Here is a 13,565-nt window from a genome sequence, read left to right as displayed (position 1 = left end):
GACTTAAGATCGACAGTTCTGTAATTAATGATGGAAAGAGCGATGTTATCTATGAAGGCGATGTATATGGAAACCATCTCGATTTGAGGATTGGAAGAACGGAAAATTCACACAGGATTATTATTGGTGTTTATCAGCTTAAGGAGACTATCAGAAGAGATCATAAAGAAAAAAGAGAAAATATATGAACAAGATGTGATGTGGAAACAGCAAGATAAGACTGGATAGAATTATGAACTCTGTTTGGACTGATTTGGACTGATTTGGACATTAACGCAAGAATATGATCAGAATCCCCCTTCGGATCTTGAAATATGGGTCCCCTCAACAAAATTTAAAATTCGGCTTTGTAATTCGGAATTTATGTGATGTGATTTAATTTGATTTGATTGGCCGGTTAATAAATTTTTTTTTTTAAAAAAAAGAATGTTTGGTAATCTGCTCTAGTGAGGCACCATCCAAGTCTTCAGTTTGGCTTGGCAGTCTATAGCAGACACCCACAGTAAGGTCCCTGTTGTTTCTCTCTCTTACAAGTTTTACCCATATACTCTCAATCTGCTTTCCATGCTCCAGGTCATGGATTTCTTCACAAGTGTACACATTATTTACATATAATGCTACTCCTCCTCCCTTCCTGTTTGGTCTATTTCTTTTAAACAGGTTATACCCCTCAATTCCTACATTCCAGTCATGAGTCTCATCCCACCAGGCTTCAGTAATGCCTACCAGGCCGTATTTGCAATCCTGTACTAAAAGCTCCAATTCGTCTTGCTTGTTTCCCACACTCTGTGTATTTGTGTAAAGACAACTGAAACCATGAGTCGTTCCCTCCAGCTGCTTCCTTCCTGTAGTTTCTTGCCCTTTAGCAGGTTTCTGGAGCACTGCCTCAGTTTCCTGTGCATCAATTAAGCTATTATCCCCAGTGCCAGGTGCTATTCTGTTGTTTGTAATGTTGTCTCCCTCCTCAAGATCTAGTTTAAAGCTCTCCTGATCTTGAGACTTTTAGCAAAGCCATTCTTGCCAACCACTGTGAGGTGCAGCCCATCTTTCACCAGAAGTCCTTCCTCAAGGAAGCAGAGACCATGATCCAAGAAGCCAAATCCTTCCTGACGACACCACCTGCACAGCCATAGTATTTTCTTCTCTCTTTCTTGGCCACAACCTTCAACAGGAAGGAGTGATGCCCAGTCTCTCATAGTCCCTGCCCAGTGTCTCATAGTCCCTTGCTATGTGTTGCAGGCTGTGTGTGGCAGTATGTGTGGCTGTGTGTGGCAGTATTATTTGCACCCACATGAATCAGAAGGAGGGGGAAGTGGTCAGTGGGCTTTATAAGACTTGCCAATTTCTACGTCACATTGTGCTGTGCTTTCCAAAGCCTGTTTGGAGTTTTCTAATGTCTGCACCTGCTGTTCGTGAGTCTTCTCCACTTGTCTATTGGAGCTTTTTTTTATAGTGCTGGGATAAGTTACAAAGGCAGGAACCTTATGGTTTGAATTACACCACACATTTCCTTGCATTTTGCTGGTTCATCACTTCTGCAGAAAATCTAGGACTGACTAGATGAAAAAGCACTAAATTTATTGAGCTGTTAGCTCTTCTTGCTCTAGAGTGGCCCAAGAGCAGAGATCTGTGAAAATTAGCTTTTATTGTTTACTATTTTTCACACCCGGTGAATATGAGACCAAAACAAAAAAGGGATAGTAGTGAATTATTTATTATTTATTTATTTAATTTCTATACCACCCTATACCCGAAGGTCTTAGGGCAGTTCACATAAAATATCAAATACATAAAACAAAAACAAAAACAAAACCAACAACCCAATACCCCCCCAAGAGCCAGCATTTTTAAAAAGGGTGTAAGATGTAGATCAAGTCAAGACCTGGCTGAAAAGGAACATTTTTGCCTGGCGCCTAAAGGTGTATAGTGAAGGCACCAGGCGAACTTCCCTGGGGAGAGCATTCCACAGACAGGAAGCCACTGCAGAGGAGGCCCCGGTCTCATTTTGCCACCCCCTGAACCTCTCAAGGAGGAGGCACACGAAGGAGGGCCTCAGAAGGTGATCTCAAGGTCCAGGTAGATTCATATGGAAACAGGTGGTCCTTGAGGTATTGTGGTCTTGAGCCGAATTCAGAAGCCTTATTATTAAAGTCTACTGCACAACCTGAGGCCTGGCTGTGTTAATCAATACTGAAGGCATTCTGTATGCAAACACACCAAAGGCACATCTAGCACAACTTTCTCTTCTCACAGCAGCCATGCAGAATGCTGGTTTGAAACCCACAGGCAGGACATGAGCGCAACAGCACTCTCCTGCTTGTGATTCCCCACAACTGGAATTTGGAAGAATTTTTCTAATCAAAAACATATGCAGAATCTCGTAGCTGACTGCTGCAAGGAAATAAGAAACAAACGTGATTTTGTTTTCTTGTCTTCAGACTGCCTTTTTAAGGTATGTCCTATGAACCGATACTCTGCACAGAAACAATACTGGAAAGCCAAGCAAGCAAAACAAGGGAACCACACGGAAGCTGCATTGCTGAAGAAGCTGCAAGTAAGTGGCACCTGAGCTCCCAGTCTTTGTTGCCTTTTTATGCAGCTGTTTGTTAGTGCCATGATGCACAGCTGTTAGTTCTTCAGCAGCTAAGCCCAAATTACTTTCTCCCAGCTGGTAATTCTACTGAGCTGAGAAACAGCAAATTTAGATGACTCAAAACGGCCCTGTTTTGTTTCATCTAAGGACTATTCTCTCTCCCTTCTTAATCCCAGAGGTGGCTCACTGGGTGTGCCAGAGTCCCTGCTAGTTCCTGACAGGTGGATTGCTGTTGCATACTGGGAGGGAGATGGGTGAGGTGGCTGGGAGGTTGGTCTGGTGCAAGTAGAATCATAGAATCGTAGAATCATAGAATCATAGAGTTGGAAGAGACCACAAGGGCCATCGAGTCCAACCCCCTGCCAAGCAGGAAACACCATCAGAGCACTCCTGACATATGGTTGTCAAGCCTCTGCTTAAAGACCTCCAAAGAAGGAGACCACCACACTCCTTGGCAGCAAATTCCACTGTCGAACAGCTCTTACTGTCAGGAAGTTCTTCCTAATGTTTAGGTACATATGTACTTAAGTACATAAGTAGGAGTGTGGGATTGTCTCTGCCAATGTGTTTGCCCCATCCCAGCTCCCCCCACCCACTGCCTTGCCTTTCATCATCTCCCAGAGCTACAATTCCCAGAGTGGTTCAACAATTGATCTCTCTTTCCAGGTAACTCTGAGAAGTGTAGCTCTGTGAGGAAAATAAGTATCTCTCAGCCCCTTATAAACTGCAGTTCCCAATATGCTTTAGGGGAATCCATGATGGTTTAAAGTAGTATCACAGTCCTTTAAATGGATAGTGCAGATGGGGCCAAAAGTAAGAGTTCTATCTGTTGTTCTCCCTACCTTTGGATCTGGCCCTACCAGTCTTCTGCCTTTCACTCCACACACCTTTAGCATGTGCCCCCCAGAAGGGTTGCCCCTAATAATAAAAATAATTATAATTATAATAATACTTTTATTATTTATACCCCACCCATCTGGTGCTCCGTCTGAAAAAAACCCCCACACACTCCAGTGCTAAAGCTTGAGAGGTTGAGTTCATGTAACAGTTTGTGACTTAAACTACAAAAACAAAACAAAAACTCCAAGAAACTGTGACTATTTTGCAGCATGCTGCAGAACTGGAACAAAAGCAGAATGAATGTGAGAACAGGAAACTGCTGGGTGAAATTGTGAAGTACAGCAACGTCATACAGGTGAGCCTTTGAAAACTAGACTGTCAGTTTCTCAAAACCTCAAGGTGAGCAGAAGTTTAAATATATCAGAAATGGCATGGAGTGTGAAAAGATTACATACCTCCATGCCATACCAATCAGCCCTGCAGTGGGAGTTCCCCACAGCGGATTTTTTGATGTGTGAAATCAGTAAGCATTGCCTAGAGCAGGCTTCCTCAACCTCAGCCCTCCAGATGTTTTTGGCTACAACTCCCATGATCCCAACATCTGGAGGGCTGAGGTTGAGGAAGCCTGGCCTAGAGGCAGAGAAGAAAGGGCAGGGCTCCTTTGCCTTTAACGACAGTGCAGGGGAGACTGTTTCAGGAAGCACTGTTTTCCTCACCGCAGCATGACAAGTTGCACCACCCCAGTGTCATCTCCTGCTCCTCTGCACCCCACCTTCCCTTATCTCTCTTTATCTTGTGTAGAAATGTAAACTGTAAGCACCTGGGCTTACAGGGGACATTTCTCTTTGTTATATCACTTAGTATACTTAGACTACAATTCCCATCATCCTTGACCGCTGGTCCTGCTAGCTAGGGATAATGGGAGTTGTAGGCCAGAAACATCTGGAGGGCCAAGTTTGAGGAAGCCTGACTTAGTAGAACAACATTTATGGCATTATATAAATAATATACATGATTAGAGGCAAAGGAGGCTCATATTCCTTTGCACTTGGTCACCATAAGAAACAAATGAAAAAAGGAAGATATGGTGGAAATTGGGCATGTCAAAACTGAAAATCAGAAGAGTCATAAATTATGGTCTTTAGGCAGTAGATAGAGTGGTACGGGGTAGCCAACATGATGCCCTGCAGATGTTGTGGGACTCCCGTCAGTCTCAGCCAATGATCAGGGTGCTGAACTTCTTCATCAACACAGAGTGTGCACAGCGAATGGATCGTAGAAATAAAAAGCTGTCCACAGTATCTTTCCTTAGTTTTATTTTCAAAAACATAATAGCCAAACGCTGCAAGCCATCACTCCTCCTCACCAGCAGCTTACAAGACATTTGATCAAATTAAATACAGTTTCAATTAACCAATTATCCTATCACATCCCCTTCTGCACCTGGTGCATTAAGTGCCGTATTTTTCGCACCATAGGACGCACCGGACAATAGGACGCACCTTGTTTTAGAGGGGGGAGAGCAAGAAAAAAAAAATCTCCCCCTCTCTGCCTAGCGTCCCTTCAGCGAAGCGGCAGGAGGCGCTGCGCAGAGAGGGGGAGAATTTCCCCCCTCTTGTTTTCCCCCTCTAAAACAAGGTGCCGTTTAAGGTGCGTTCAGGCGGCTACCTTGGAAGCCTGGAGAGCGAGAGGGGTTGGTGTGCACCGACCCCTCTCGCTCTCCAGGCTTCAGGTTCCTTTCAACCTGCTCTTTGGGGCTGGCGGGGGGAAGCCCACCACCAGCCCCAAAGAGCAGGTCGGGGAGCAGCGGAAAGGCGCGCAGCGGAGAGGCTGCTGCCATAGTCGCGCGTCACCTCTCCAGCCGGGAGAGGTTCACGGGCTTCTTTAGCACCGTGCACGCTCTCCTGGCTGGAGAGGTGGCGCGCGGCTAAAGAGGCTCCTGCCATAGCCGTGTGTCACCTCTCCAGCTGGGAGAGGGTAAGCGGGGTTTCTTTAGCCCCGCGTGCACTCTCCTGGCTGGAGAGGTGGCGAGCGGCTAAAGAGGCTCCTGGCATAGCCATGCGTCACCTCTCCAGCCGGGAGAGGGTCGCGGGGCTATGGCGTCTTCGCTCCATAGGATGCACACACATTTCCCCTTCATTTTTGAAGGGGAAAAAGTGCGTCCTATAGAACGAAAAATACGGTAACTCCCAGGCAAAAAGTCGAGAGACCACATGTGTGCAGCCAAGTAGGTCAACCTGCAAACATACACCTCTGAAACCAACCTGGTTCCTGAGTAGCATAATAATAATAATAATAATAATAATAATAATAATAATAATTTATTTATACCCTGCCCATCTGGCTGAGTTTCCCCAGCCACTCTGGGCGGCTCCCAATCAAGTGTTAAAAACAATACAGCATTAAATATTAAAAACTTCCCTAAACAGGGCTGCCTTCAGATGTCTTTTAAAAATAGGATAGCTGCTTATTTCCTTGACATCTGATGGGAGGGGGTTCCACAGGGTGGGTGCCACTACCGAGAAGGCCCTCTGTCTGGTTCCCCGTAACCTCACTTCTTGCAATGAGGGAAAAGCCAGAAGGCCCTTGTTGCTGGATCTCAGTGTCTGGGCTGAATGATGGAGGTGGAGACGCTCCTTCAGGTATACAGGACTGAGGCTGTTTAGGGCTTTAAAGATCAGCACCAACACTTTGAATTCTGCTCGGAAACGTACTGGGAGCCAATGTAGGTCTTTCAAGACCCGTGTTATATGGTCTTTCTTGGTGGCCACTCCCAGTCACCAGTCTAGCTGCCATATTGGATTAATTGCAGTTTCTGGGTCACCTTCAAAGGTAGCCCCACGTAGAGCGCATTGCAGTAGTTCAAGCGGGAGATAACTAGAGCATGCACCACTTTAAGATAAAGAAAAACCAACACAGGGATGGTGGGAGTTTGCTCCCAACAATGTCTGCAGGGTGTCATGTTGGCTACCCCGGGAGATGGTTAACCAGACAAAAAAAAGTCAGGTGGGTATTCAGTCGTACACTTAACCACCCAACTAACATCTTGTTTTATGATTGCTGAATAACATGTCGCCTTCAGCCACGCAAACTCCCATGTTGGATTGTTTTGAGCTGATGTTTTGATAATTGAAATTATTCCCAGTTACAATGATTTGCCAATGAGCAGGTTGTTAAACCCACTTGAAATATGTTAAAACATTGTGTTTTTTCAGACTGTCAGAACTAATTTCATGTGTAAGTTTAATTTCTCTCAAAAAATGTTTGCCCTACTAACTGTGATATCACAGCTATAAATCTGGCCTACATATCTTCTGACCTCCTGAGCTGAATGCTTGCACTGTTGCCAGCCAGGTGTTTGACAATCCTTCTGTGTGGTTCTTGGCTGGCTACAACAAGCATTAATCCTTTGGTGTAAGGGAGGCCTCATTGTGGGTTGAGTTGTGGCCAAAGTCTTCATCCAGAACACATGTATACATTCATTTGTTTTATTATTATTTACAGCTACTTCACATAAAAAGCAACAAATACCTTACAGTGAATAAGAGATTGCCAGCCCTATTGGAGAAGAATGCTATGCGGGTCTCTCTGGATGCTGCTGGGAATGAGGGGTCCTGGTTTTACATCCAGCCCTTTTGGAAACTGAGGAGTGAAGGTGACAATGTAAGTGAATGAAATATGTTTCTGGGAATTGCTGGAATAGGCACTGTTACCACCTCCCCATCTTTCTAGGACTAGATGTCTTTGTATGACCCTTGTTGTGCAGCGCTTGTTGCTCTGCTCCATAATGCAATGTGCTTAAATCCTGATGCAGTGCATCTTGGGATATTATTCTAAAAGGTGGTTTGGGACAGAAATCATATTCAAGGGAACTGAGCAAGTAAGAAGGGGAGACCTAATGGGCTATTAACACCTGAAGAGCTCTGCAGCATCAGACCACAGGCCTATCTCATGCAGCTTTTTGTTCTCTCAAAGCCCATCCAGATGCCTTTGAGAAGTTGCAAGGAAGTCATGAGTGCAACAGTACTTCCCTTGCTTGTGATTCCCAGCAACTGGTATATGAAGGCATGCTGCCTCTGAAAGTTGAGGGAGAGCACAGCCATTGTTTCATTTGCTAGGTAACCAGCCCTTCTTGCCATCTATAGTTCCCCTTTAACTTATCCTAAGTGTATTTATTTACCGTATTTTGCGCCCCATAGGACGCACTGGCCCATAAAGCGCACCTAGTTTTTTTGGGGGGGAAATAAAGAAAAAAAATATTATTTCCCCCCCCCAGGCGCGGGGCTGGGTCGGGGGAAGCCCGAGCTTCCCCCGACCCCAGCCCCCAGAACAGGCTGCTCTGCGCAAGCCGTGGGAGCCCTCCCGTGGCTTGCGCAGAGCTACCCGAAGCCCCACACGACTGCAGAGCGCACCGGGGCTTCGGGATAAGAGGCAGCTCTGCGCAAGCCGGGGGAGGGCTCCCACGGCTTGCGTGGAGCTACCCAAAGCCACGGCGTGACTGCTGAGCGCGCCGGGGCTTCGGGATAAGAGGCAGCTCTGTGCAAGCCGGGACAGCCCTCCCGCGGCTTGCGCGGAGCTACCCGAAGCCACGGTGCGACTGCCCAGCGCGCCGGGGCTTCGGGATAAGAGGCAGCTCTGCGCAAGCTGGGGCAGCCCTCCGCCGGCTTGTGCGGAGCTACCCGAAGCCACAGTGCGACTGCTGAGCGCGCCAGTGCTTCGGGATAAGAGGCAGCTCTGTGCAAGCCGGGGGAGGGCTCCCGTGGCTTGCGCAGAGTTTCCTGAAGCCTGGAGAGCGAGAGGGGTCGGTGCTCACCAACCCCTCTCGCTCTCCAGGCTTCAGCGAAACCCTGCATTCACCCCATAGGACGCACACACATTTCCCCTTCATTTTTGGAGGGGGAAAAGTGTGTTCTATAGGGCGAAAAATACGGTACTTGCTAGGTTCTGTACTGCCCAATGGCCATAGAGCTCTGGGTGGCTTACATTAATGGTTGAAATCATAAAATCGAACAATGCACCAGATCTACAGCAAAATAAAACGGCACAATATAAAACTAGTGATGGTTAGCAGCAGTGAAAAGATCTAAGAAGCACTAAAATGTTGCTAAAACACCTGAGAGAATAAAGACCTCATCACCTGCTGTGGATAAAACCACAGAGTAGGCACTAGGCAGACCTTTCTGGGAAGCCATTCTGTGGCTGTGGTGTCACCCCTGAAAATACTGTCTTTAGGCAGCAGCAGTGGTAATGGGTGAGGAAAGGAAAAGCCCTTTGTGGCCAGATAGCAGCCACCCCTGGCTAGATTCAGTCACAGGGTTAGTAGTTACTGACTTCAGACATGGAACCAATTATTTCACTAACATGGAAGTGGGTTTTTTTTAATAAAAAAATATTATTATGCTTGATTTCTACTTTCAGTGAATTTTAAATTATTGATTCAATTCTGCAGGTTTGTTTTCTCTGACCTTACATGGCTGTAAGTAATGTTTTTCTGCAGCATGGCATGCAAGGACACTTTACATTAAGTAAAAAAGGGCATCACATTCTTATTGGAGACGTTCTGGCTTTAAAAAATATATAACAAATAATATGTGTTTATTTCTATCTTTGTTAAAAAAAATGCCAGGAAAAAATAGTGACTCCAAACCAGTATTTCTGACTTTACTTAGGGTTGGCAATTAACTGGTCAAATATTGTTAGACAATAGTCTTTCAAATGTTAATAAAATTATGCTAATTAAAAAACCCAACTACTTGCTTCTAGAAAAGACAACAAGATGCCATCCCTCCTTGAGGCTTTATAGAGCTTTGCAGGTATGGTGAGGACTTCTGACCTTGCCATAATGATTATTGCCTTCCTATGTTTGCTTGGTGCCTTCTCCTAAACCCTTTCCTTATCCTGCTTGGTGATGTCTTTGTAATCTCTCACTCCGTAGGTCCTAAGGGGTTTAGGTGGAATAAAACTTGCAAACAGTTAAGGGAACTTGTGTCATTCTAACTAAAGAAAAATTGTTCACAGTAATTGCCCGCAAAGAGCTCAATAAATAATTTGTCTAATAAATGAACAGTGCGGCATTCTCCCTTGAGTGCAAGAGAAAATTAGAAATTTCCTGCTTACAAACCTTGTTGCCAGCCTGTTCAAACTTTTTTTTAATCCACAAAGGTGCTTCAGAGTTGTTTCTTTTCAAATTGCATTAGTACCAAAGTGACGGACAACCACAGCAAATGGCTTATTTGTAATGCAGCTTTAATGACATAACCCTTATCCAAGGTGATTAATTAGCTGCCCATTGGAATAAGCTTCCATTTGCGTCCATTGAGCTCTGCACTGAATGATTCTACCCTAATGAGTGTTCCATCTCCAATTACTGGCACTCATGCTGTATGGCTTAACTAGGAGGAGAAAGAGCAGAAACTCTCCAGAGAGAGATTAAAGTTGCAGGACAATGTGAGTGTCAAAGTACTAGGAAGCAAGGAGCCTTCAATATTGTTTGTTGAGTGACCCCATGATTTAATAAAAGCTAATGTGTCACTCATCTACATAAGTATTCTTGAAAATATTTGACCGTCCTCAAGCTGTAACCAACCAGTTGCCAGAATTTAGTCAGCTGATCTGCATTTTTACGCCAGTTCTACTGGAGCTACATAAATTATGAATTTTGCTTTCTGTCAAAATGTTGGCAAATGGGTTAAGGAGCAAAGATATTTGTGCATGTGTTGCAAAGAAAGCATGGATCGTGTTCACCATTCATATCAGTCACTTTGTGGTTCTAGCTTGTGTGTATAATTGTTCTGTATGATGGAATGTACACTGAATTGTTGTGGACTTTGCCATCACCTGTAATTAGATCAGATCTTGTAATTAGATCAGATCTTGTAATATCTTACTCCACTGCATCTTAAGATATTTCTCGTCTTCCCGCATAGAAATTCATACAATGCAAATGATCTCTTTGTTTTTAGGTGGGAGGCAGTTTGAGAGGCCAAGTATCCAAGAACCAATTGTATATAATACCATACCAGCAAATGGATATAGCTAGGAATGTCTTTAAGCAGAGGCTTGACAACCATATGTCAGGAGTGCTCTGATGGTGTTTCCTGCTTGGCAGGGGGTTGGACTCGATGGCCCTTGTGGTCTCTTCCAGCTCTATGATTCTATGATTCTATGAATGGAACTATCAATCTGTTTACCTTATTTTGGACATTCATTTTTCTGTTTTTCAGCTGACAATGTCTTACATCAGTCAATAAAGGTTTAAAAGCAATGAAACAATATAATCAAAACAAATAGAGCAGATGAGTGCCAGACTAGATTTAACACATTTTTAGAGTGTAATTATTAAAATGTACAGAATTCACTGTAGCGTATGTTGTGAGCACCTTGGGAGTGTTAGTCCTGAAAGGCAGCACATGTCTGCTGAAAGCAAAGCAACAGTCTAAAAATGTGAAGAATGAGAAAAACCTGGGCAAATGAGATTGGTTAGGAAATCACAGAAATCTGTGGTAAAAGAGGCAGTCCAGATCACTAGAAATCAACAGAATTTTGCCACTGATTTTAATGTGATTGTATTTCTGTAGTGCTCCCCCCCCCCCCACAAAAATGACTTAAGAATCTGGGGGTAGCTGTCATAATGTGGAATGTTCTGGATCACACTAGTAAAAAGTTGCCTTTGCAGGAACCCCCACTCTGCTTAGAAGTTTGTCTGTGTGTTTTTAATCCTTATATGATTTTAATATATGGCCATTTTTCACAGTAACAGATTGTCATTTATTTATAAACTTTTAAAATATATTAGCTATTTTAATTTCCAGAGATAATATATTCTCCCAAATTAATTCTATATATGCTTCTCCAGGAGTAAGTCCTGTTGAACTCAGTGGGCCTTACTTCTGTGTAGGCACATATTAGATTGTACTGTTAACTTTTTGTTCAGTTTGTTCAGATGTATTACGTAATCTTGGATGTGAAATTATTTTTATACATACATTTATTTATTCTTTTTTTAAAAATGAGATTGTTTTAGATATGTTTTTATTGTTGTTTTTAGATGTTTCATAGGAGGTGACTCATAAATTAAAGGAAATAAATAAATAATGAAAGGGCCAACCACTCAATTTGCAACGCTCATTCCAGAAAAAACAAATTAATAACCTTTCCAACATGATGACCTTCATGTTCCACAGCTTGCTCACTCTTTCTTAAAATTCCCAGGACATTTATTTATTTGGAAAACTGAAATCTGAGATTTCATAGTTTATCTAAGGGCTGCCAGAGGCAAAGGAGGACTGGGCTCCTGTACCTTTAACAGGGAATTTCAGCCAAGTTGAGCTTTTGTAGAAAGATACAGGAACCTTTTGATAAAGGTACAGGAAGTCTGCGCTCTTTTGCATCTGGCCACCCTGCAGTTAGCTATTATACCAAGCCTATGAATGGGGTCTCACTTTAAATAGGAGGAAAAGGAGAAGGAACTAAACTAATCATCCGTGTGAAAGGAAATTGAATTACGATATATAACTCCTTTTACAACTTCTGTCCTCCAGATTGTTGTAGGGGACAAAGTTGTACTGATGCCAGTCAATGCAGGGCAGCCTCTTCATGCCAGCAACATAGAACTTCTGGATAACCCTGGGTGCAAAGAGGTGAGTTTGACAGAGGCCTGTGGTTCTGGTATGTAGAGTTAGAGTGTGGGATCAGTAGCAGACTGAGAGGAAACTACAACTTGGTGGCAACTATAGGCAGAATTAAGAGACTGACGTAGAGTCGCTCCATGCAAAAGAAGTTAGAGATTCTGCACCTTTAATAGTTGTACAGAAGAGGAAATTTTAGGAGGCCATGGTAACTACACCTCTCACATGCCATTGCTGCTTCCTGCCACTCAACAACACTGTGCTGTTTTTATTTACTAATGCTGTTAGGAGGTGAATGTTTTCTTCTTTTTAACATGCACCAGAGCACTGGCATTCTAAAAATCAGATGAAAGTGTATGACTTACTAGGTAATAGAGATAGTGGCTGCATTCCCCCCCCCATGTGCATTCTGTCCCAGGAGTGTCTAGGTGGCCGCCGTCTCCTATTGTTTGTTCTCAACAATTGGTATTCAAAGGTAAACTGCCTTTACATGTTGAGACTTTGGTTAGCTATCTGATACTTACCTATTTATTTGCATATTGTGTTTTGCACCCCAACCTTTCATCCTGGAACTCAGGGAAGTGTACATGGAGTTCCCCAGTTATCTCTCATCTAGATACTGATCACATGCAAACCTCCTTAGCTTCAACCAGGTTCCTGTATTATGTGCCACCAGACCATGTTCTCTTATCCTCTGTGAGCTTGACTATTACTTTTTCCTTTTCCTTTTTAACAGCAACCTAGACAAGTGGTCATGCCAACAAAGTTTCATGTATTTACAGATAATTGTTTAATTCCAGATTTTTTGGGGGCGGTGGGGTGTCAGTGGCATATTATAATTTAAATTGTCTTGAAAACAATAGCTATCATAGTAGACGTTGGCAAGCATGAGCCTTGTCAGATTGTAATGCTCCAGAAGCATTAGTGTCTGGGCCTTCTGCAACATAACCTATAGTTGTTATCTGTGCATTTGACTACAGGTAAATGCGGTCAACTGCAATACTAGCTGGAAGATAACCTTATTCATGAAATACAGTTGCTACAGAGAAGATGTACTCAAAGGTGTAAGTATGAATGAGAAAAATATTGATATTTTTGAAATGGTAATACTGGGTTTGTTTGTTTGTTTGTTTGTTTGTTTGTTTGTTTGCTTGCTTGCTTGCTTTTTGTACATGAGCAAGAGACCACAAATCATGTAGTTTGAAATTGGTTTTAAATAGAATAAAAATGCACCTGTTCCGTATTATCCATTGTTTTCTTTTGTTCATTAGCCATGAAGAGTGATGATTTTGTTGCATGAGCAGCTAACCTGCTGGTACAGAGCTGCAACAATAGCCTTCCACTAGAAAGGGAGGGAGAAGGTGGTAATGAAGTTGGGGCTATGTGGGCACACGACCATAAGAACAGGATTTGGCTCCGCCAGTGCATCGGCACAACCCCAAATTCTCAACTACCTCACACCTCTCTTTCCTGGTACACAGCAGCAGCACTTCTTCACCAGGCAA

General features: G+C 43.5%; 1 protein-coding gene across 6 annotated transcripts in view; it reads left to right on the top strand.

The window, feature by feature from the left end:
* ITPR2 (inositol 1,4,5-trisphosphate receptor type 2) overlaps positions 1-13,565 on the top strand; it is a 370,362-nt gene that overhangs the window by 39,059 nt on the left and 317,738 nt on the right. For 5 of the 6 annotated variants that reach the window (XM_081023379.1, XM_081023378.1, XM_081023377.1 and 2 more), the window contains exons 3-7: positions 2,439-2,554; positions 3,702-3,788; positions 6,938-7,096; positions 11,974-12,072; positions 13,041-13,124. In XM_081023379.1, coding sequence (XP_080879505.1) covers positions 2,439-2,554; positions 3,702-3,788; positions 6,938-7,096; positions 11,974-12,072; positions 13,041-13,124 — 545 coding nt within the window. Of the gene's footprint in view, positions 1-2,438; positions 2,555-3,701; positions 3,789-6,937; positions 7,097-9,196; positions 9,247-11,973; positions 12,073-13,040; positions 13,125-13,565 lie in introns of those variants that run through there. The other variant, XM_081023380.1, reaches the window with a different exon arrangement.

The sequence above is a fragment of the Podarcis pityusensis genome (assembly GCF_964106645.2).
Source record: "Podarcis pityusensis genome assembly, chromosome: 10".
NCBI lineage: Eukaryota > Metazoa > Chordata > Lepidosauria > Squamata > Lacertidae > Podarcis > Podarcis pityusensis.
This window is presented reverse-complemented; position numbering and strand designations above follow the sequence as displayed.